Source organism: Chenopodium quinoa, unplaced genomic scaffold (assembly GCF_001683475.1).
Source record: "Chenopodium quinoa cultivar QQ74 unplaced genomic scaffold, ASM168347v1, whole genome shotgun sequence".
In the NCBI taxonomy this organism is placed as follows: Eukaryota; Viridiplantae; Streptophyta; class Magnoliopsida; order Caryophyllales; family Amaranthaceae; genus Chenopodium; species Chenopodium quinoa.
Genome location: NW_018742541.1, coordinates 842,365 through 866,282, shown reverse-complemented (window position 1 = coordinate 866,282; position 23,918 = coordinate 842,365). Strand labels below are relative to the sequence as shown.

Below are 23,918 nucleotides of genomic sequence, written 5' to 3'. Positions count from 1 at the left end.
ATTTGTTGTTAGATTACTCGTGATTATTACCTTTTTCTGCTAAACTCTGTGAATACTCGGCTTAATTCTCATTAATTATGAAACATCAATATATAGAGTACAACCAAAACCTAGAATTACTTTATCTTTGGTAATGTAGAAAATAGGAAACAATTACAAAGATAAATTTAATTACCTCTATAAAATATATATAATCTAATATCTCGGAAAATATATCCGCAATACGCCCCTCAAGTTAGAGCACGGGAGTCAAAAGTGCCCAATTTGGATAAAAGAAATCAAACTGTGACTTCCCAAGAGCCTTCGTGAAGATATCAACTAATTGAGAAGAAGTAGAAAAATACGATGGAGAAATAAGATCTTCATTAATAGCATCACGAACGAAGTGACAATCAATCTCAATGTATTTCGGTCATTCATGAAAAACAGGGTTCTTTGCAATATGCAAAGCAGACTAGCTATCACAAAATAACAAAATTTCCTTAGGATGATTAATACCCATGCTCTTTGAGCCATTTTAACTCACCATTAGCCCCTGACATAGATCTGTACTCTTCTTCTGCAGAGGACGTTGAAACAGTAGATTGTTTCTTAGTCTTCCAATAGATGGGAGAATGACCAAGAAACACGAGCCAACCTGTCAGAGAACGGCGAGTCAAGGGATACGCCGCCCAATTAGAATCACACCAACCTTGCAGAGACAACTCACTATCTGCACTTAACAAAATTCCTTGATCCGGGGTACCTTTCAAGTACCGAACCACTCGCAGAGCTGCCTCCCAATGCTCAGTTCAAGGAGCCTGCATAAACTGAGAAAGAATGTGAATAGTATATGCCAAGTTGGGTCGAGTGACCCCAAGATAAATCAATCGTCCCATAAGACTTCGATAAGCCTCGGGATCTGAAAGTAAGTTGCCAGTAGCACGACCCAATTTATAATTTTGCTCTATGGGTAAGCCACTTGGATTTGCCCCTAACAAACCAGACTCGAAAATGATGTCCAAAGTATACTTTCTTTGGCATAGAAACAAACCTCTCAAATTACGGGCAACTTCAATACTAAAAAAATTTCAAAGAACCAAGATCCTTCATCTTGAAACAATCACTCAGATAAGCTTTGAAACCAACTAGTGCAGCGGAATTGTTACCAGAAATAATAAGATCATCAACATACACCAAGACATTAATCTGAATTTTGCCTTTAGTATATGTAAGCAGAGAATAATTAGAGTAAGATTGTAAAAAGCCGTACTTTTTCAGAGTTGTAGTCAATTTTGCAAACCAACATCGCGGAGCTTGTTTCAAGCCATACAACGACTTTCTCAAATGACACACCAGAGTAGGATCCGAACTCTCAAAACTAGGAGGTAATTTCATGTATACTTCCTCCTGAAGGTCACCATGAAGAAAGGTATTGTGGACAACCATCTGATGGAGTTCCTAAATTTTTACAAGCTGCAATTGCAAGGAATGTCCAAACTGTGGTCATTTTCGCAACCGGAGCAAACGTTTCACCATAATCGATACCTTTCTGTTGATGATTCCCAAAAACAACCAAACGAGACTTGAGGCGTTCTACATCACCATTCGACAAAAACTTTGTCTTGTACACCCATTGACTCTTGAGAGCCTTTTTACATGGCGGAAGATGCTCAAGAGTCCAAGTTTCACTCTTGAGAGCCATCCCTCAGATTTCATGGCTTCCCGGAACGACTTCGGATCATTACCACTTACAATTGCTGCAAGCAGCTTTCAATAATTCACAGAAAAATTGTCACAATTTATATAATGTGCTAGAGGATAAGGAGTACCCGAAGGAGGAGTGGAAGATGGAGGAGAAGGCGGCAGCTTTTTAGCAAACACGAAATGAATCACGTAATCTTGATATTTAATTTACGGAAACTTCTCACGATGGCTACGGGCCCATGGCCTAAACAATGCCGGTTTGTTGCTGGGTAGCATCGGTGTTGCTGTTGTCTTGCGACATTTGGGGCTGCTGATCGCTAGATGGGTTACCTGCCGCACCAGCGCCCGATGGATTCCATCAGGTGGATCAGTGGTTGGGGGTTGCTGGTGCATCACCTCGCCATCGTGTGCTGGCCGATGTTGTTGCTGCTCTCCTACGCCAGCATCCAAAGATGTTGTGCTGGGTGTAGTGGCAGCCTCACCCCCAAATTGCGCCCCTCCACTATCATCCAAAATTTCTACATTCTCATCCCGCAAATTATACTCAATAAAATTGTAATGAACATCACAACTTGAGTCCGATTCACTAGGCACGAAATTGACCTCATCCGGGCAACCAAATGGAAACACATCCTCAAAGAATTTAACATTACGAGACACAAAGAACACCTTTGACTCAAGATCATACAACCTCCAACCTTTCTTCCCAAGCGTATAACCGAAAAAAACACATTTCCTACTCCTACTAGGAAATTTATCTCCAATAGTTTTTTTATTATGAGCAAAACATAAGCACCCAAATGTCCGAATGACATCAAAGAAAGGAGGCTTATTAAAGAGAATTTTGAATGGAGTTTCATTTTGAAGTAAAGGCGTAGGTGTTCTATGATCAAATGAGCCATAGCAAGAATATAATACACCCACCCCAAAAATAAATAGGTAATTTGGCTTGAAATCTCAAAGCTCTCCCAACATTTAAAATTTGTTTATGTTTCCTCTCAACCCTTCTGTTTTGTTGTGGTGTACCCACGCAAGAGGTCTGGAAAATAATGCTAGTTATGTTTAAAAATTCAAGTAAGCAATTAAACTCGATACCATTATCACTTTGCACAACTGTAATTGTTTGGGAAAATTGTCTCTCTACCATAGTAACGTATGACAAAAGAATTACGAAACGCCTCAGTTTTATCAACCAAAAAATAAATTCAAACTGTTCTAGAATAATCATCAACAATAGTAAAAAAAATATCGAGCGCCACACGACGAAACATGTCGATGTGGACCTCATAAGTCACAATGTACTTTTTCAAAAATTCTAGATGCTTTATTATCACTCAAAAGGAAAATTGTTCCTAGGATGTTTAGTACACATACATACTTCACATCTGGTATCTAAACTTTCATTATTACTTACAGCAGTGTAACACCCCCGATTTACTAGCTAACAATAAATAAGAAATAAAGGAAAAATAGACAACTTTTAAATAAAATTGCGGAAGCATACACTTAAATCGGAGGTATTACCGCCACACTCAACAACCTGTCGAGTGTTAAGGCTTACAAAATCCCAATAATTACAACCCAATAAACTAAGTGAGCTATTTATACAACTTTATAAACTCATGACATCACACTAATCGAAACACTTGAGCTCCTTTAGCTACGACCACTTGATCAACCTGCTTAGAAAATCTTGACTAATCACCATTAAGGACAAATTCCAAAATAGATCGTCGCAGGGCCACCATAAGAAAAAGACATGGCTGCAAACACAAGTAGCAAAACAAAATAACACACACGTCAGCAAAAAAGCTGAGTAATCACCACATATCAGAATACAAAGAATAATATAATAATTAACATTACTAGATCAATTAAACAATGTAGTTCGAAACTACATTACACATTGTACTCTGAAAACAACCTTTAACAACTCAACCTCGAATAATAGTACGAACCTTTACTCAACTCATAACCAATAGTGTGCCATGCTCTTTGTTCCATACCTAGCCTTGGACATGGGTAATTCGAATAAAACCAACAAGTATAAAAACTTGAATACTCCCAATAACCAGAAAACACCTTAAACCAGACCACATACGGGCCAATTCCCACTGTAGGGGACCATAGAAAAACAAATAATAAAGATTGTACCTCATTCTTAACTCATGATTATTACCCTCTTACCAACAAGCCAAGGACTAAGTTATATAACGCGGAGCCTCAAACCAAGAACAAAACAATAATTGCTCAACCTTTTGATCTCATACATTGATCAAATAACCATTCATAAATTAATTTATAATATCTCAATATTGGCACATGTTCCCAAATAACATAATAATTCGAACTCGATCCAATCGTAGTATATCTCAACTCTTATAGGGCAATCATACTAGTTACATACCCAAATGTAATCAAATCTTCACCCAAAAATAATACTTTGCACTAACAACCCTAAAACCTCGATATACACTCCATATAACAACAACATTAAAAATCCTAACATATTTATACGATTCATCATATACGTACAACAATAATAACAAGAAATTAAATCTGATCAAATCATGAAATTGTATACATTAATCATACATATAAATTAAAGCATATGAACAATTAATCATTCAATAATAATATAAACAACTCGAAAATAGATACGTGTGATTACCGATCTAATACTACGTAGATACAAGGACGCAATAATGTAATTTCACATGACATGATTACTCCAAACTTCCACTGCTCAGCTCGATCACCAATTCACCACTATGCGCATGAGTGCATGACTCAATTTTGGAATAAAGGGTAGTTAGTTTGACCAATTAGTGATCATGGAGATAAACTTATTCTAAAGCCAAGATTGATAGAAGGCTACAGCTATAAACCCACGAAGGAAAAGCTAAGAATTATAAATAAAAACGGCTGCACAATATTATTGTATCCCAAAAACTTAATAGGGTTAGAATAATTTATACACGCTTAAAAATACAGAGTCATATTTAAATTAAAATAGGGTTTTAAACCTTTTTGAACTCTAAATAAAATTATTAGATTAGAAAAGTTATATAATAAATAAAAATAACTATTTTTTTTAATAAAATATAATATATAAAATCATAAAATATTCGGGTATTACAATCTACCCTCCTTAAAACAAGTTTCGTCCTCGAAACTTAAAATAGAAAATTTTAGGGTATTACAAGCAAGAAGCAACTTAAACCACTTTCTCGGAAGGATGACCCATATAGCGATGCCACAACTCCAAAGTAGATCTTGCGTCGACAACACCCACATGATGCACCAGATCCGATTTGCTAAAGTAGTACAATCTGTCCCTCCTAGCTCTAATTCCAATCAGCTCCTTCATTTATTTGGTCATGTATAGCACAAATATAAGAGTTAAATTGGACAATACGATTAAGGTCATTATTAAGCTGTGAAACTGAAAGTAAGTTGCAACTCAAATCCGGAACATAGAGTACTCCGGTAAGAGTAATCTTGTCTGACAAACGAACAGAACCAACTAGAAAAGTCAACACAGTTTCTCCCTTTGGTAATCCAACGGGACACTCAAAATTCTTTGTGTGAAAAAGCTAGGATTTATCTCCTGTAACATGATGCGTAGCTCCGGTGTCAATAATCCAAGAGGTATTATCAAACTTACCTACCATTCAAACGATTATCGGAAATTGTAGCATTACCCATCAAACAAGTAATAGCCTTCCATTGATCACTTGTGAATAATTGACTAGAAGAAGAAGAGGATGAAGAATCAAACTAACTCGAACCTGAACCAAGAACACCTGCCAACGCCGCATTGGCTCTCACCTGTCCTTGACCACGGCCCACACCTTTCGGCCAGCCATGAAGATCATATCATTTACTTTCTTCATGTCCCTTCTTTTTACAATGATTGCAAATCTTATCGGTCTAACACTTGGTTGTTTCATGCCCGACTCTTTTGCATTTATCACATACCGGCGGTTTGTCAGATACATCACGGCCTCGGCCAGCCCCTGACCGAACTGCAAAACCGAGCGCCGATGTCGAGGGTTGCTCTTCCTTGTTATGAGAAATACCACGGACACGCTTATCTTGACTGATATGTTGAAATAACCTGTTTAATGTGGGCAGGGGATCTTGTGATAAAAAAGTAGAATGAAGGGGAGCATAGTACTCTGAATACAAACCAAGCAAAAATTGTTGTAAACGATCTCCATCCCTCTTGTCAGCATGTTGTTTTCCAACACTACAGGAGCACTTCCCGCACTTACAAGAAATTAGGGGCTCATGTTTGTCAAGTTCATCCCACAAAATAGAGAGCTTACTGAAATAAATAGTGACAAGCATTGATTGGGATTGCTCACAATGACTAATTTCAGACTTTATTTGTTGAATACGAGGACCATTCACAAGGCAAAACCTTTCATGTAAATTGTCCTATAAATTTTTAGCATTATCATAATGAGAAAGCATCGATTTTACCTCCAGATCGATGGTATTCATTAACCAAGAAACAAGCATAAATTGAATGGTAACCCAACCATCTTTGGAACAAGGAGGAACATAGGTTGAAATACTGTCATCCAAGAAACCAAACTTGCGGGGAGAAGAAAGAGCAATACGTATGAATGGCGTGAGCCCAATAATTAAAATTGTCGAGTTTTAATCGTTGAGGGGTTATAAAATCACCTAGCCGATCTTGTAGCTCAAGGTAAAAGGGAGAATTAATCTCAATTTTGGGTGGTGGAGGTGGTGGTGTATCATCACCGTTCCCCATTGTTTACGAGAAGAAAAAGAAAGAAAAATTAAGAATGGGTAGGTTTTGGCTCTGATACCATGCTAAACTTTGTGAATACTCAGCTTAATTCTCATTAATTAGGGAACTTCAATATATAGAGTACAAGCAAAACCTAGAATTACCTTATCTTTGGTAACCTAAAAATTAGGAAACAATCACAAAGATAAACATAATTACCATAAACAAACTTTATCAAATATACTCTAATATCTAGGAAAATATATCCGCAATATTTTCATATTAAATAATTCAATGTTAATTAAATCATCTTTCAAATTTTTTTCAAAAAAAATAAGTGGGTCATGAACTCATGATCCCAATAACTTTGACTAATCGAAAATAGAAGCAATCCATTGTTAGAAGCTACTACTACATGTAGTCTAGAATTCCAATCATAATTAAGAATTTGCAGAAAGTGATTAAATGTTAGAGATTTCAACTAAGTTGAATAGAGTTACCTTCTCTTTTGACTCGGTGACATGTTGGCCGACAATAAGCTATGAAGATGAAGATGAGTAGTGAGCAATGTAGGCCAGGATGTGATGAAATGAGGGTTACAAATTAAATAATTCCAGGTTCTTGAAACACATTTGAATCGATAACCGAATTGAATTGGTATGTGATCGAGTTAAGATTTCTGCGATTATATCAATGGGAAATTAGTTCGAAAAATTTTGATTAGACATTTCAAAACTAACCTTCACTATATGATGGAATTTACAAACTTACCTCTTGATAAACACTGGTCACTGTGAGTAACTGAGGCTCCCTCCTCGATAAATAACCCATATAATTTATCAACCTCAAATCTTTAATTTAAACAATTTTAAATTTCTCAGCTAGTAATTGAATCACATGGGTAAAGTTTAATACTTTTTGGCTTCCGATGAAATAGTGTTCTTGATGTTGTCGACGGAAAATCAAATTTTGGTCAATGTTGTAGCTAAACCTGGGCACGGGCCGGGTTGGCCCGCGTGCCGCCCGGCACGGCCCGCCGTTCGGAGCAGCCCGGCACGGCCCGAAGTCAAGCACGGCACGGCACGAAGTTCGACTTCCGTGCCACGGGCCGTGCCACGGACACGGTGGAGAATTCCCAAGCACGGCCCGGCACGAGCACGAGCAAGGCCCGCCGTGCTGGCCCGCAGGCACGGCCCGAAGGCACGGCCCGCGGGCCAACGGCTAGTTAAACGGCTAGTTAAACGGCTATAAACGGCTAGTTTTTTGCCAAAAATTCTATAAATACTCACCTCCATTTCATTCCCAAATCACAAAATCACAATCTCTTCTTCTTATCTCTTATATTCTCTAAATCTCTAATAATCCTTATTTTCTTAAATTCTCTAATTATTCTCTTAAATTCTCTAATTATTTTCCTAATATCGGAAAAAATTAAAAAGTTCGTAATCGTAATTAGTGGAGCGTTGAAGCACGGTTGTAAGATCTAAACTAATCTTAAATTTATTATTGTTTTATTGTTATTATTAGAATAATCTTGTTTAATTATTATTGTTGTTAATTGTTAATTTGTTATTGTTGTTGTTATAATTGTTGTTATTAATTATTATTATTGTTACAATTGTTGTTATTATTTATTTTTGTTGTTATTGTTATTGTTATAGTTGTTGTTATTAATTATTATTATTGATATTTTTATTGTTAAAATTGTTGTTATTAATTATTATTATTATAGTTAACCACTTTTTATTAAAAAATTAATTGTTAATTATGGTATCGAACAACCCATCATCTAGGTCTAGGGGGAAAGGCCGACTTATCCGTAGTAGTAGTTCTAGGGAACCACCAAATACAACGAGCCCCCAAATTACGAGTCAAACCAATGACCCCATTTACTTCCCCCCGGGCTATGAGCCATATAATACGTCGGGATTTCCAGCACCACCACTAAACCAATTTCCACAACCACCATACCAATTTCCACCTAATTATATCGGTAATCAACAAAACTATTGTTCTAGCCAAGGTAGCCAAGAAAGTACCCGAATTCCCTCCGGTTCTACTACCCCTTCTACTGCCACTCCCACTAGTCCCCCTACTAACCAATACACACATCATGAATGGTTAACCGAAACTGAGATGCTACTTTTGAAAAACCGAAGGAGTGAGGTATGGCTTTATTTTGTCCTAAGTAAAGATGGTGAACAATGGGCAAAATGTAAAACATGTAATAGTGTATTCACGGCAGTTACCAAAAACGGGACGGGACACTTATCTAGACACATGAAAGCTTGTGCAAAACCAGCTAGTGATCCAACCCAGCCCAAAATTTCCCAATTCCATCCATACGGCTTTACATACAACTATGAGAGGGATAGGGATGAACTAGGAAAAATGATAGTACACGCCGAACAACCTTTTCTTTTCTCGGAAAGTGACGCATTCAACACCTACATTAACAAAGCACTACAACCCCAACATAAAAGAATCTCTAGGAAAACCGTTCGTTCCGCAGCAATGAAAAATTTCCTAGAGTACAAAGTCCGGTTACAAGCCGAATTGAGTAACCTTAACTGTAGAGTATCTTTAACAGCCGATTCTTGGGATAGTGGTTATAAATATCACTATTTATGTGTGACTTGCCATTGGGTAGATGATCAATGGATGTTACAAAAAAGAATAATACATTTCAAAATGCTGGAATACCCACACACCGGCATTAACATTGCTCACCATTTAATGCAAGCAATAGACGAATACAACCTTCGAGATAAAATGATGTCTATGACTTTTGATAATGCAACCTCTATGACATACACAGCTAATCTTATCAAACAAAACTTAACCGATGTACTATTAGACGGTGAAGCTCTTCATACTAGATGTGTTTGCCATGTACTTAACTTATGTGTACAGGATGGAGTTCGGGCAATTGGCCCATACTACAGCAAAATCAGAGATGCTATTATGTCTATTAATAGCTCTAACATGAGATACCAAGAATGGAAGAGTTTTCTAAAACAACAAAAGATAAGGGTAATAAAAATTAGAACCGATTGCCCAACTAGGTGGAATTCCACCTATGACATGTTAACAAAGGCAATTGAGTACAAGGGCCCGTTAACATTATTTTACAACCAAAAATTTCCACAAAATGCTTTGTATGATGATGATTGGAATAACTGTGAAAGATATATGCAATTTTTACAGTTATTATATAACATGACGTATTGTTTTTCTACTGTTTACAATCCTTGTGCACAAAACTTTCTTTCTAATGCATGCTTACTCGCCCAACTTTTCGCTGATCATCGCGATCAAAGTGATTATGATCAGTATCTTCCAGCAATGGAAAAAAAGTGGCGTAAATATTATAGTCAGATTCCTTTGATTTATATTTTTGCTTCCATATTAGATCCTAGGCAAAAGTATGAAAACACATTTATGTTAGTTGACATTTACTTTCAATGCATGTTTCTTGACGATGATGTAGAAAACTATAAGACTAATGTGAAGGATCAGTTTTTTGCTTTATATAGAGTCTATGAAGCCAAATATGGCACCGTTCCTCGCTCAGGGCCTTCCCAACCATCTAAAAACGTAAGTAAGAAGGCCAAACATTTATTTTCACAAGCTACTAACTTGATTTCAAGGTTTTCAGGTGATTCATCAATCAGGAGAACGCAAAGCGACGTCTCGGAGTTGCAGATGTACCTGAGTTACGACTTCACCAAAGGCATGGACGACGATGAGATAAACAGCCTCGACCTCCTTGCATGGTGGAAACAACAAAGCTCGAAGCATCCAACTTTGGCGGCAATGGCACGAGACATTCTTGCTATCCAAGTTTCCTCCGTCGCCTCCGAACGAGCTTTCAGCGCATCCGGAAGGGTTTTAGACGATAGAAGAACAAGTCTAAAACCCGAAACACTAGAAATGTGCGTGTGTTTCAAAGATTGGTTGGATGCGGAAAATCGCTCACAAGACCGTTCTTACGACCACAACGACAACGAAGAAGGAACCTCCGCTTCCGGTTCGGGTTCGGCTAGTTCCCAATCTATGCAACTAGCCGATGACCTTGAAGGCGAAGGCGAAGACGAAGACGAAGACGAAGACGAAGACGAAGACGAAGACGAGCAAGAAGAAGGAGAAGAAGAATAGACAATTATTGTATATTGTACGATTTTAAAAATATCAATTTTATCATTTTCCAATTTTTGTTTAATACCATCATTGTATGATTTTTATCATTGTTATCATTGTACAATTTTCTCAACTCAAGTAATAATAATATAAAGTACGCATTATTCACATCCAAAGTCCAATTTGCCTTTTTTCCCCGTTTTGTTACAATTTGTAAATTCATATTAAAAAAAAATAAAATTATACCAATTACTAATAAATCATAAACATTAAATTTTAAAGTAATAGTATAAAGTAAATATATAAATATAAATATTGAATATACAAATTATAAAACATAAATATTCAACTTATAATTATAAAATTCATAACTTAATAACTTATAACTTATAAGTTATAAACTTATAAGTTACCTTATAAAACTTATAATTATAATTTTATAACTTATATACATTATAAACTTATTAATTAATAATGTTGTCATTAAAAAAAAAAAAAAAAAAAAATAAAAAAATTGAAAACTGCACCAGCCCGCGCGGGCCAGCCCGCAGCCCGGCACGTGGCCGGCACGGCACGAGCCCGCCAGGCACGAGGGCCGTGCCGTGCCGTGGGCTGGCCTGTGAAAATGGCCGGCACGGCACGGCACGAAATCCTGGGCCCGCCGGCACGACCGGCACGACACGAACCAGCCCGCGGCCCGGCACGGCACGGTGCCCAGGATTAGTTGTAGCTCAACAAAACTAGCCAACTAGGTAATTCTCCCAATTTTTTCCTTACAATTTGATCTCAATTAAATGAATTATTAGTTTTACTACTACCAAAAATGGCAATTTTCTGTTCATATTATATAATTAGGTATGACTCCATTGATAATTGATTTATTCTACTATGATTATTGTTCTCGTATTAAATTTATAGAATTGAAATTACTTTTATTTAATACCTCCTCCGTTTTTTTTATTTTATTTATTTATTGCACCCCTTACCTTTTAAGGAAGTTTTACAAATATTGCACCATTTCTATTTTAAAAACAAAACATCTCTGTTCACACTACAAATATCCAATATATCCTTACTTTTGCCACTTGATTCTTTGGTTTATGCTTGCATTACATGAATAACTTTGTAATTTTAGCACCCTCTCTCTTCCCTTATCCCACTACCCAAAAAAGTGTGCCAACCTCTGTGGTGCAATAATAAAAGAACGAAGGAAGTATTATTTACTAGGTTAGAACCTGTGCAATGCACGGTTTATATAAAACCTATTTTTAATTTGTACATTTTAAATATAAATGACTATTATACATGAATATAAATAAGTATACACACATTTTTAATTTTTAATTCTTTTATTTTCATCATTATGATATAGTATGTGTTTAACGTCGTCTAATTCATATTTCAATGTAAGAGGTCATTTATTAGTGTGCTATTTAAATTGTTTATTTCTTACAATAAATTGATAGGCTTTAGTTGTAAACTTGTACGGAGTAATGTAGAATAGTAGAAGCTTCTAATATTTAAATTTCAAAAAAAGAGGAAGATGACATCATCTTGCATTTAGGCGGGTAAATTTTTATTAAGAAAGCGAAGTGTGGGCAATGATTATGTCATCATCTTCTGTTTTAATAATAGTGATTAAGTTAAACTAAACATGGCCTAAGTGTGAAATTGACCCTTTTTTTTAACCCAAATTGACCATTTTTATTTATTTACTCCGTACTTATTTATTTTTTTGGATTACTGTGGATTAATTTTAGAATTGGTACCCCAGTAGTGACTTCAATAGCGTGCTAAAAATTTTCAGGGTCAAACCCAATCAGCAATTTCCTTTAGTTTTACATTTTGTCTCTTCTTTCCAGATTCAGAGTCTTGCTGCATCTCAGAAACTACTACAGAGTTGTCATAAAAGGTACGGAATACTCCTAAAAATTTGATCTTTTCATTCTCTTTCGAAAAAGTAAAAAAAAAAAAAAAAAAATTCTCTCTATCTATTGACAGCTTCCAAAAAAGAGCATTTCTTTCTGCATTGATTTGATTAAACTGTACATATAAATATATAATCAACCAAATCAGCAATTGTAAACTACCCTTTAAATTTGCTGACTTTTGGCTCAAAATCCCGGAAAAACTAGTGCATGAGAAATTATAGATCTGCACTTTCTTTCTTATTGAATTCTAGGTATTATTTCTTATTTGGTAGGATTGTAGGAATATACTATTTACATACTGTATGTAATTAATGAAGTATGATTGACATCTTCAGGATATTGTATTATTATTTGACTAGTATTAGGAAATTGGAGGTATACTTAATGTACAATGATATTTCGTGCCTTATAAATATTGTGCAATTAGCCAATTATTGGATTATAAATCCAAGCTTTATTCATTAACCCAATCTTATTAGGAAAGTAATGAAGCTAATCTACTTGTTGAACTGTAAGATAGTTTTGAAATGTCATAACCCCAGAAATAAATCTAGATTAATTCCGGGACTATTATTGGACTTTTTTTTTTTGGAAACCGGGACTATTAGTGGATTAATGTAGTGTAAATCTTAGATTTGGATCGCGTTCGGATTTCTGACATCTGTGAACAAAGTTTGACTGTAATAAGACTAACGTCTTATGAACCTGATGATTTTTGGCTCACAATATAGTGCTAAGTTTAGTTTTTATGGGATTAAGTGGATTAAAGTTTACTAGTAAAGCTAACTTTGCTAGAAAATTGTTGCCTGACATTTTCAAGTAATTTTCTTGGATAAGGTACTGATGAACCTGTTGCATAGCTGGATAAGCAGTAACTCTGATAGTAGCCAAAAGCTGGTGGTACTTCGGAATAAATGGGATCGGCTTTGTGCTCGGGAAAGTGATGTTCGTTTAGAACTTGAGAATGCTGAAATCCAGCCAGGAAAGAAACGGAAAAGAGAGGTTGATGTTTGGCTCAGACATGTAGAGTTGAAAAGAACTGAGTTTGGAAACATAAGCAATGAAGCCAAAGAACACGGATTCCGTTCTCAGCTCACTAGGCGTGTTGACATGCTAACTAAAGAGATTGAAGACCTGCTTGAGCATGGTAGGTTCCAGAATGGACTTCTTTTGGATGATAGCAATAGCAGGCGTGTTCCGTTAGTGGTAACAGATTTAGTTGGAAAAATGCTCGAAGTGACTGCTGACAAAATATCATTGTGGTTGAAAAATGATGATGTGCTTATGATTGGGGTGTATGGAATGGGTGGTGTGGGAAAAACTACGTTGTTGATGCACGTACATAATCAACTCCTTCATGATTTTAGAATTTCCGGGCATGTTTATTGGGTTACTGTGTCACAAGATTGTAGCTTGTACAAGTTGCAGCACAACATTGCAAAAGCAATTTGTCTTGATCTTTCCATTGAAAAAGACGATAAGAAGAGAGCTGCCATTCTCCATAGTAGGTTAGCCAACATGGGACCAACCATATTCATCCTAGATGATATGTGGAAACACGTCTCAATAGAGGATATTGGTATCCCAGTTGGAGCAAACAGTTGCAAGGTCATATTAACCACTCGCTTATTAGAGGTATGTCGAAGAATGGGATGCAAAGAAGCTGTTGTTAAACTAGAGCCTCTTGCAGGCAATGAAGCCTGGAAGTTGTTCATCGACAAGCTTGAGAATTATGAAGCACTCTCTATGGGAGCAAAACAGAAAGCTGAACTAGTTGCTAAAGAATGTGGTGGTTTGCCACTTGCGATTATTACAATGGCATGTAGCATGAGAGGAGTATATGACATCTTTGAGTGGCAAAATGCTCTGGCTGAATTGAGAAATCCTGTCCATAGGCTGGAAGATATGGAAAATGATGTACTACAGAAACTGAAATATAGTTATGATCGCCTGAATGATGAAAAAGTCCAGCAGTGTTTCTTGAGTTGCATATTATATCCGGAAGATTATCCCATATGGAGAGGGGGATTAATAGAACATTGGGTTATGGAGGGATTGTTGGATGACATAGAAAGCAGGCAAGATCAAGTAAACAAGGGATACACTATACTAAAAAAACTGGAAAATGCTTGTTTACTTGAATCAGCCTTTGGGCCTGACTGCGTTGAGTGTGTGAAGATGCATGATGTGATAAGAGACATGGCGATTCTCATTACTCAAAACCATCCTCGCTTTATGGCTAAACCTGGTTTGCAGATTGAACAATTACCTGGAGAAGGACATTGGAGCGAGGATCTAGTCAAGGTGTCCTTGATGGATAATAAGATAGAGGAAATTCCTTATCATATGTCACCTAGATGTCCCAAACTCTCAGTGTTGTTGCTGCATAAGAATCCTTTGAAAGGAATCCCGGACTCTTTCTTTGTGCATATGAGCTCACTAGCAGTCCTTGATTTATCTGCTACTAAAATTAAGAGGCTTCCAAGTTCTGTTTCTGATCTTGAAAATCTTAGGCTGCTTTTACTTCGATTTTGTGCCAATCTAATTTACGTACCCTCACTTGCCAAGCTTAGGAAACTAAGAGTATTAAATCTGTATGGTACAGGGATAGAAGAAGCACCATTAGGAATGGAAGGTTTAAGGGAACTGGAGGAGGTAAGTTGTGGATGGAAATTATCACATGTGGATGCTTTTAACAAGTACATAGAATCCCAACACTTTCAACAGCTACACTGCTACGGGTTTTGGCTTTATAAACAGGGTGGAGACTCCGAGGGACCAGGTAGGTTATTGAACAAGGAAGTGGTGATCTCAGGAGAAGAGTTCAGGAAAAAGGAACCTGCCCCTTGGCTTCCACATGATATGCAATTGCTGGAGATTGACAAGTGTAGTACGAAGGAAAGTAGAAGCCTGGAAGATATTTTCCCTTCTCTTTATAAAGCTAAGGAGCTGAAGAATTTGCATGTCCGTGAATGTACAGGTTTGGAGTACATATTGTCCGGCACACAAGAACATTCTTCTCCCTCTGTCTATCCTCCTCTTGAAACTGTGGAATATCTTGAACTATTTGATCTATGTGATTTGAAAGGACTGCTTGAATTAGGTGGAGTATCACCATCTGGGATATTTTCTCATCTGAAGATCTTGATGATTGAAGCATGTTCAAGAATCAAGATGTTATTTCCCCTCAATCTGTTTGAGCAGGGGCAGATCCTTTTCCCATGTCTTCAACAGATTCATGTTGCTGGGTGTGCGGAATTGGTGGAGATATTTGCTGTAGCCAATAATTGTTCAGCCATCGCTGCCCTTGAGAATGCCTATCCTACCAATTTTTTCCTTACTCTTCCCAGTTTAAGGGTTTTAAAGTTGTGGGATCTACCGAAGTTAAGGTGCATATATAGTGGGCTAATGTTTTGTACCAGTCTTCAAGAATTTTGTGCAGATGAATGCCCAAAGCTGGATATGTTGCCACTCTCGATAGCTTTTCTTTGTGATTCCTCTCCTTCTTCTTTGGATTCTCTTCCCAACAACCCACATTGGTGGCAATGGTTACGGAAAGATCATCCCCATGATGCGAATCAACTTTTAAGTCTGATTAACAGACCACAGTCAACAAATGCTGGATGTATCCAGCTTAATCTTCATGGCTCAGCATAAGTCCATACAAGACAAATAGACAATGAGTGTATGTCATTTGTTTCAAGATGCAAGAAGTTTGGGTTCCAAAACTTGCTGCACAACTGTTAACTTCCAGAAAAAGGTCTTGAAGCTTGCCCGTACAAGGTGATTACTGGTAAATAGCTAAATTAGTGTCAGCAGTTAACACTTTTTTTTTTGTTGAACTATTTCTAATAATTTTTTCCCACTTCAGCATGCCTTTAACTGTTTTATGAAAATGGCCGAAATTTCTGATTAGTCTCTTTCTTCCATAGCATTTAGCCAATGACAAAATGATTGAAAACCAAAAGTGTGAGATTTGGTACTGCCTGCTAGTGTCAGAAAAGACTTTAAAACTACAAATTATTTTCTGTAGGGCTTAGAAACAATAAACTTTTCATATTTCCTAGGAAATTGTTTCGACCTTGTAGAATTTCTGACAGGAACAGACTGGATTTTTGCTCAGAATTAGGAAAAAATTAATCAAAACCAGGAAGAGCAGAGGTAATAGGTATAGAATTCTGAGATTTAGAATCAGGAGAAATAGGACAGTGAGATATAGGAATATGTGGTTCAGGTTTAATTTGGAACTAAAGCTGGAATGACAAGGCAATGTTTAATAGTAGAAGAAGATAATATAATGTCTGAAATGTATAATTAGAGAGCAAAAATGTGTTCTTTGAAGACAACAGTACATCTTTACTTGAAACAATCATTTTGTAATCTCAAGATCAACCAATTTATACTCTTACAAGTTAACCACTTATAATACATTTCTTCGCGCTGGGTGGAAACTTAGCTAATTCTTTTTCAGCAAGGTAACATATATATCTAATAACCTATTGATCATCATATTCTGGTCTCCTATTGAGAACAAAAATTATAAGGACTTTTCCAATTCAAAACAGAATTAAGATTTTTAGGAAGCTGATTAATAATATGAGCAACAACCATATTACATACCAAAATTTATATGGCAAACCAACATGAATTCTGATTGCTCCTGCAGTTTCACACTTTCACCTAGATGTTTCAATTGTCCAACTTTTTCTATTATAATCAAACCATTTGAAGTGATAGAATTACTTGCATAGCTGACAGTTTTAGCAATAGCAGCCAAAGGATTATTTGCAACATAATTATCATCAATCTGCAGTTTCATCATCTTCATCTCCTCATTCTATATATCTGAGATAATTGTGGATCCATGGCATAATTTTCTCCACCAACTTTTGAATTGCTTGATTAATCTTTTTCAATAGGTCCTGCACCTAGAATACCAGTTGAGTATTAAAATATTCTTCTTGCAATGTTCACACATTACATCAGTTCTCAGTTTCTAAAAATCCTTCTTCTGATATTGAAGCTCTTGCTGCATTAATTTCGAAACTAGGTGTGACATTATTTATCTTATGCTGTTACTTAATTAACTTGTTACAAAGGTCTAATAATCTTTATTTATTTATTTATTTATGAAGGGGTGTTATAAGCTTTATTGATGCTAGGTAAAAGATCAGAACTTAACAAGTTTGTCTTCACTTGATCAAAATTTCTATTGAAACCTATTAAAACTTGCATCATTTTGCCTCTGATCTATCTCAACTCTCAAGAACTTCTGAACATGCCACAGTTGCGGTTCATTATTGGTCCACAAGTGCATTCGGGACTGCCTTCTAAAATCTGAAGCTGATCCCATACCTTCTTTAGATTGCCCAAGTATTCAGCAGCTGAGGCATCATTTTGCTATATTGAATTCAGATTTGTGTTACTGAACTATCTGAGGTACATTAGAGTACGTATTCATTCTCTGATTTTCTTCTATTAATTAGTAGAAGAATTCACAAACAGGAAGCTCTAAGCAAAATCTAGCTTAATTCGAGCAATCAGTGTCGATGATCATTATTAAGAACATCCTGATAAAGTTGGGACCAGTAAGAGCACATGAGTATCTAACTGCATTCTAGGATGATCACCATGAGCTAAGTTATAGGGTTCATTATAACTATAAAATTTGGTTCATTATAAAATTTCTAGAGTTACATTAACCAAATTTTTTGAACATTCAAGGATTTTTTATAAAAAGAAATTTTACAAGGAAAATTAGCTCAGAGTTTATAGAAACTAAAGTTTATATACTGTAAGGTTTTCCAGAGTAAAGAGAAAAAAAAATTAAGCCCACTATTATTGATCTACTCACCAAATGAGATGGGCAACATTGCAGCATAAGAATTAATTCTCCTAACAACCAACAAGTAATCTGCTATAAATTTAGGGACTAATAACTAAATGAAAAAGAAAGCTATAAATATTAATTAGTATAAGCTTGAAGATATGTACAGGCTAAATAGCAGATAAAAGCAGCTTAACCTCTTACCTGTTACATCATCATCCTTACCCGTCACGTCATCCTCTACAATCAGGCTACAATCTCTAAATGTTATGGAGACAATTTTTCATTGTATTTGATTGCAAACCTTTAGCATTATTGATCTAATAATTGTTCCTTAATTAGGTGGTTTTGTGACAAAAGGTTTTTCACCAGTATAAAAAATAGGACTAATGACTAAAGCACAAAGGACAATATCATCACAAATCAAACAAATTGAGAATTCCCAAGCTCACCTTGTTTAGTGTACTATTCACCTATTCTAACCGAGCCACAATCTTTAGTTAGTGTTTAAGCTGTTTATCACAAGGTATATTAATGAACAATTTATTTTATTTTCTAATTTCTGCCTCTGTCTTTTTTGTTTTTTGTTTTGTTTTTTTTTTTTTAAAAAAAAAATATTATGTTTTGTAGTTAGTATCAAAATGGCTTTTGCTTGAGCTCTTTAGAATATCAACTATTTTAGCATTTTTTTAGGTGTATGTTATTTCATATTTCCCAGACTGATTGTCCAACAAATACACCAAGTTTTTTGTTTGCTCTTATTGTTGAAGACTGTACATTTATCTGAATTCAGTAATTTTGCAGAATGGAAATAGTATACAGACTTTCAATTTTCAATGCATACATGCAGTACGTCTTTGCTTCATTTTGATACTTTTCCTTCATCAGGAGTTGCAATGAAAGAAGCTTTTGGCAAATTGTGGGCTACCAACTTAGATAACGAGCTGAAAACTTTTAGGAGTAAACTAAACCACCTCACTGCTCTTGAGTCAGATAACCTCTCAATATTAATGATTGCAGTAATACAACCAGGAAAGAAGCAAAGAAAAGAAGTTGAGTTGTGGTTCACACATGTAAAAGAAAAGAAGTCAGAACTTCAACTGATTGACACTGAATTTAGAGAGCAGGGTCCTAGTAGAAATCTTAAGAGCCACATCGAAAAAGAAACCAAAGAAGTTGAAGAACTCACTCAGCAGGGAAAGTTTCCTTAAGGAGTTGTACTGGATGATCACGAAAGCACGAGAATTCCAATGGTCACAACAAGGTTAGTTGGCCAAAGTTGTACCGAAAACATTGAATCAATCTTAAGGTTGTTAAAGAGGATGTCGTATTTGCAATTGGTGTTTATGGAATAGGTAGTGTCGGAAAGAAAACCTTAGTGAAACAACTTTACAACAGCCTCCTAACAGACTCACTCTGACACTGCAGGACAAGTTTATTGGCTGCATCACGAGATTGTAGCCTTGAAAAGTTGCAATATGAGGCCGGGAAGGTTGTAGGTCTTGATCTGTCACGGGAAGATAAGGAGAGGAAGAAGGCTTTATTATTTCAGAGATTCTGTGAGATGAAAAAAAATCTGTGATCATCCTAGATGACTTGTGGAAGCATTATCTTCCAGAGCAAGTTGGCATTCAACTTGACTCGTATGGTTGCATTACTACCCGCTCTTTGGATGTTTGTCATAGAATGGGCTGCCAAGAGATCATTAAAAATTGAACTCCGACTTAAAGATGCCTGGAAAATGTTTACTAACTATAGGGTTATACCAAGTCATTTCAATGATTTAGCAGCAGAAGTTTTTGAAGAATGTGGTTTAATGCATTGTTTCTGCTCAATTCGATATGGTGCTTTTATGGATGTCACTCCATTATTTTTTTTACTTCTCTGAAGTGGATTGCTCTTGCTTACAGTTTTACCTTGACTAAATAATCACTTTTTTACTCATGAAGCCACCATATGTGTTGGTTGTGAAGAGCCTGCTGTTCTTGTACACAGTATTGGGGCTGTATTTCATAATTACTGTGACAGATAACATAACCAATAGTAGGAACTAAGTTTGGGCTCCGCCACTGTTAGCCTTTGGAAAACCTCAAAGACCATTACATTTCTTTTCACCCTTTCCTCTTGAAGATGCCAGTATTCATGGTTCAGCAGAAGTACACACAGCACAACAGAGGCTTGGAGGGTTTGTTTAAATAAAGAAAACGGCTGTATCGTATGTATGCCATTAATGTTAAAAAAAAAAAGCTTCAATTCCAAAACTTGCTGCACACTGTTACCTTCAAGAAAAGGGTCTGAACTATGAAGCTCGCCCATGATAAGGTAGCATACTTTTACTATTTTATGAAAAAACCTGAAGCTTCTGGTAATCTGGTTCACTTTCTATGCTCCATTGCTTCTATTCCCATTGACCAACTGATAGAAAAATGAAGTATGAGGTTCAGAACTGTCTGCCAGTGTCGCATTGTTTTTCATTTGTTGACTCATTTACAGAAGAATAACATTGCAGAATCTACCTACTGTCATGATAATCATTAAGCAGGCATTTCCATCATATTTTAATAGATTTTGTGATTACGGCATACTTTGATTTTTTTCTCAGTTAGTAGTTATTACTACTATGTTTATAAATAGATTTTATTTCTACTGTAATATTATCTCTGAAGTACATAAAGTTGTCTCCCAGCTAGAGATGTCCACTTATCGATTGATCAAAACTTCCATCCTTTGGTAAATTTTATGCAACTGTGCTATAATGAACACAGAACATATAGAAAGAAAAATCTAAACAGAAGCTGATGAATTAGTTTGTAGACTTAATGAATAACTACTTCAGAAACTATATTCTGTGACTTATATAGCTCATTCATTTTGAATTCAACACTTTTTTTTTTTTTTTTTTTGAATTATTAATCAACTTCTTCAAAAGGAAAATAAATTATTAATCTACAGCATATATTTGAAGATATAGCGTATTTTTGAAGCAGCCAAACCCACACTTCTCCTCCGTAGTGTAAGAGTACTATGCCGAGGCTACCAAACCTGAGCAGCATACATAAAGGGGCTACTCCTCTGCTTCTCTAATAAATTTCATTGTAGAAGGTTGTTTGTAGCTGAGAGGGTGCCATTGTTCATCAACTAATAAATTTCACTCCCCTCGGAGTCTGATAACCCAAAATGCTTGTGATTTACTGATTATATCAATCAAGTTTCACGACCAGCCTCCCTTCCTGCTGTACTCCGTAGATGATGATGATGATAATATAATGATGAGATATAGTAAATCATATTGACAACCTTATACTGACACATTAATGTACACTATGATAATATAATGATGAGAAATAGTAAATCAGAATATTGTATGCATTGAGCTCTAGATGATGTGCAGTAAGAACATATTGGAAACTAGCGGATTACTTTTGTCTTTGTTGATATTCTGTACTTTTCGGTATGAAACAGCATTTGGTCATCTCCCAGCTAGAAATGTCCTTGTTTGATCAAAACTTGCAGCCTTTCGTGGAATATGCAGCAGTTAATGGAACTAAAATATAAAGAAAGGAAATCCAAAGCAAATTAAGCTAAATACATAGATTATAGTCTGAATGAATATACGTACACTTGAGCCACTGTGTTATGGTCTGGTTGTATATGACTACTGATCTCTTAAACTATTATTATTGAAAAGAAGCACATAGCACAAAGCGAAGCAGTAACATAATCATAAATAGGAAGGAGGTAATCAGACACGATTAACTGGAATATTGCAAATACAAAAATGACATTAATAGAGCTTAAAATTACAGCACCTAGAAACATGTTGATAAAACACAACAACAATCCTTGATTAAGTAGGAAAAGCTTACTCAACACAGAAAGGACACCAGTTAAGTTCACAGTTTACTTCAATGGTATTGCATAAAATTTACAAGAAAGCAAAGCATAATTTTCAATAAATATGAAACTAATTAAAGAGCTAAGTTAATAATTCTAAGAAATAAACAATTGTATTTATTAATTCATATCCTCCATACACGAGTAGTATGTCTTCAATTCTGTAATGACATCTTGGCGTAGATGAGGACCGCCTAATTGGAGAATTGTAATTCATCTTTACAGCCACAACCATACAAGGAATCAATGCATCGACTTCCATATAACAAAAACGTTTGGTGGTCTTGAGGAGAGAGAAAATAATTGGAGAAAAAAGGGGAAAAAGAAAGGAAGGATGTCGGCACGTGACCTTCACGTGATGGTCAACGCCGGAAAACCGAGTCAATCCCCCTAAAACCGCCCTAAGGTGTGTTCTCGCAAAAAAATTCTGGTATTAGGTGTGTTTTAACAAGAAAAGTTTACAAGGTGTTTTTTCACAACAATTTGGTTTTAAAAGGTGTTATCTGACAAAATTTCCTATTTTTTATATTAATTTTCTGTTTTCTTTTCAAAATACATACATAGTATTACGTTAACAATTTTTTTTACAATCCAAATTAATAATGCTCCACCCTTTTGTTAGGTTTTTTTTAAAAAAAAAAATCAATATGTAATTAATTTTTTTTTTCTAATACATATAGTAATTTCTACATCACACAATAGTAAATAGCGTATTTTTTTTTCCTTATTACTATGTTGATATAATTAGTTTCAAAATATCCGAAATTTTCCCACATTCACCAACCATAATAATGTAGGGAATTTTTTGAATTTTTTACACATGTTTTGAAACTGATTAAATTAAAAATACCCTATTTACTATTGTGTGGTAGACTAGTAGTAGAAATAATCACTACATGTATTTTGAAATAAATTATTTAAATACATATTAACAATTTTTTTTTTAAAAAAAAAAAACCTAACAAAGGAGTGGGCATGCATTATTAGTTTGATTGTAAAGGAAATTATTAATACAATATGTATTTTGAAAAAAAAAAATAATTTATAAAACTATAGTAATAAATATAGATGGAATATTACTCAAAATACATTTTTGGTGACTTGCGTACTATTTTCCACACATAGTATACGTTTTTGGAAAGTTTTATAAATTTTACTTGTTATTATTATTATTATTAATAATAATAATAATAATAATAATAATAATAATTACGAAGTATAATGTTTCTTTGCGTTGAAGGAGAGATAGTTTTAAAGAATTGTGTTGATTATTATGATGTGGGTGCACTATAAGTCTATAACAAGTTAACCTTTGTGCCACGAGTAGAATTGTGGCACAACTTTGAAATTCCCGTGGCTATGTAATTTAGCTACGGGAATTTAGAAATTTACTCATGTGGCATAAGAGACCATGGCTAGGAATTTGCCATGGGAAAATGGATGTCATGGTAAATTTTATATTTTATGCCACGAGTATTCATGTGGCAAACAAATTGACTTGCCACGAATATTAATGTGGCTAACAAATTATATGCCACATATTCTACTGTGGCTAATAACATTTTAGTTAGGTTGTTTTTGTTTCTCAAATATTATTTAGATTCTAGATTATTGTTGATATGTCACTCTGTTTTGAGATTTAAGATATGTAGATTGCAATGGCACATTAGTACAACAG

At 35.4% G+C, this 23,918-nt stretch overlaps 1 protein-coding gene across 3 annotated transcripts; it reads left to right on the top strand.

The window, feature by feature from the left end:
• The first annotated feature begins 12,163 nt into the window (after positions 1–12,163).
• Positions 12,164–21,045, top strand: LOC110720123 (putative disease resistance protein At4g10780). 3 transcript variants are annotated; one of them, XR_002511279.1, is made up of 4 exons: positions 12,164–12,500; positions 13,357–16,302; positions 19,235–19,610; positions 19,775–21,045. XR_002511279.1 is itself a non-coding variant. In XM_021899124.1 (2 exons), the coding sequence occupies exon 2, from the start codon at positions 13,363–13,365 to the stop codon at positions 16,174–16,176; it is 2,814 nt and encodes a 937-aa protein (XP_021754816.1). In that variant the 5' UTR covers positions 12,164–12,500; positions 13,357–13,362; the 3' UTR covers positions 16,177–16,921. The 3 variants fall into 3 exon arrangements, 1 of the variants encoding a protein (XP_021754816.1); XR_002511278.1 differs by having other exon boundaries at positions 13,357–16,312; XM_021899124.1 differs by lacking the exons at positions 19,235–19,610; positions 19,775–21,045 and having other exon boundaries at positions 13,357–16,921.
• The last annotated feature ends 2,873 nt before the right edge of the window (positions 21,046–23,918 follow it).

Coding starts and splice junctions, on each gene's coding strand:
- LOC110720123 (XM_021899124.1), top strand. CDS start 13,363: ATGAACCTGTTGCATAGCTGGATAAGCAGTAACTCTGATAGTAGCCAA.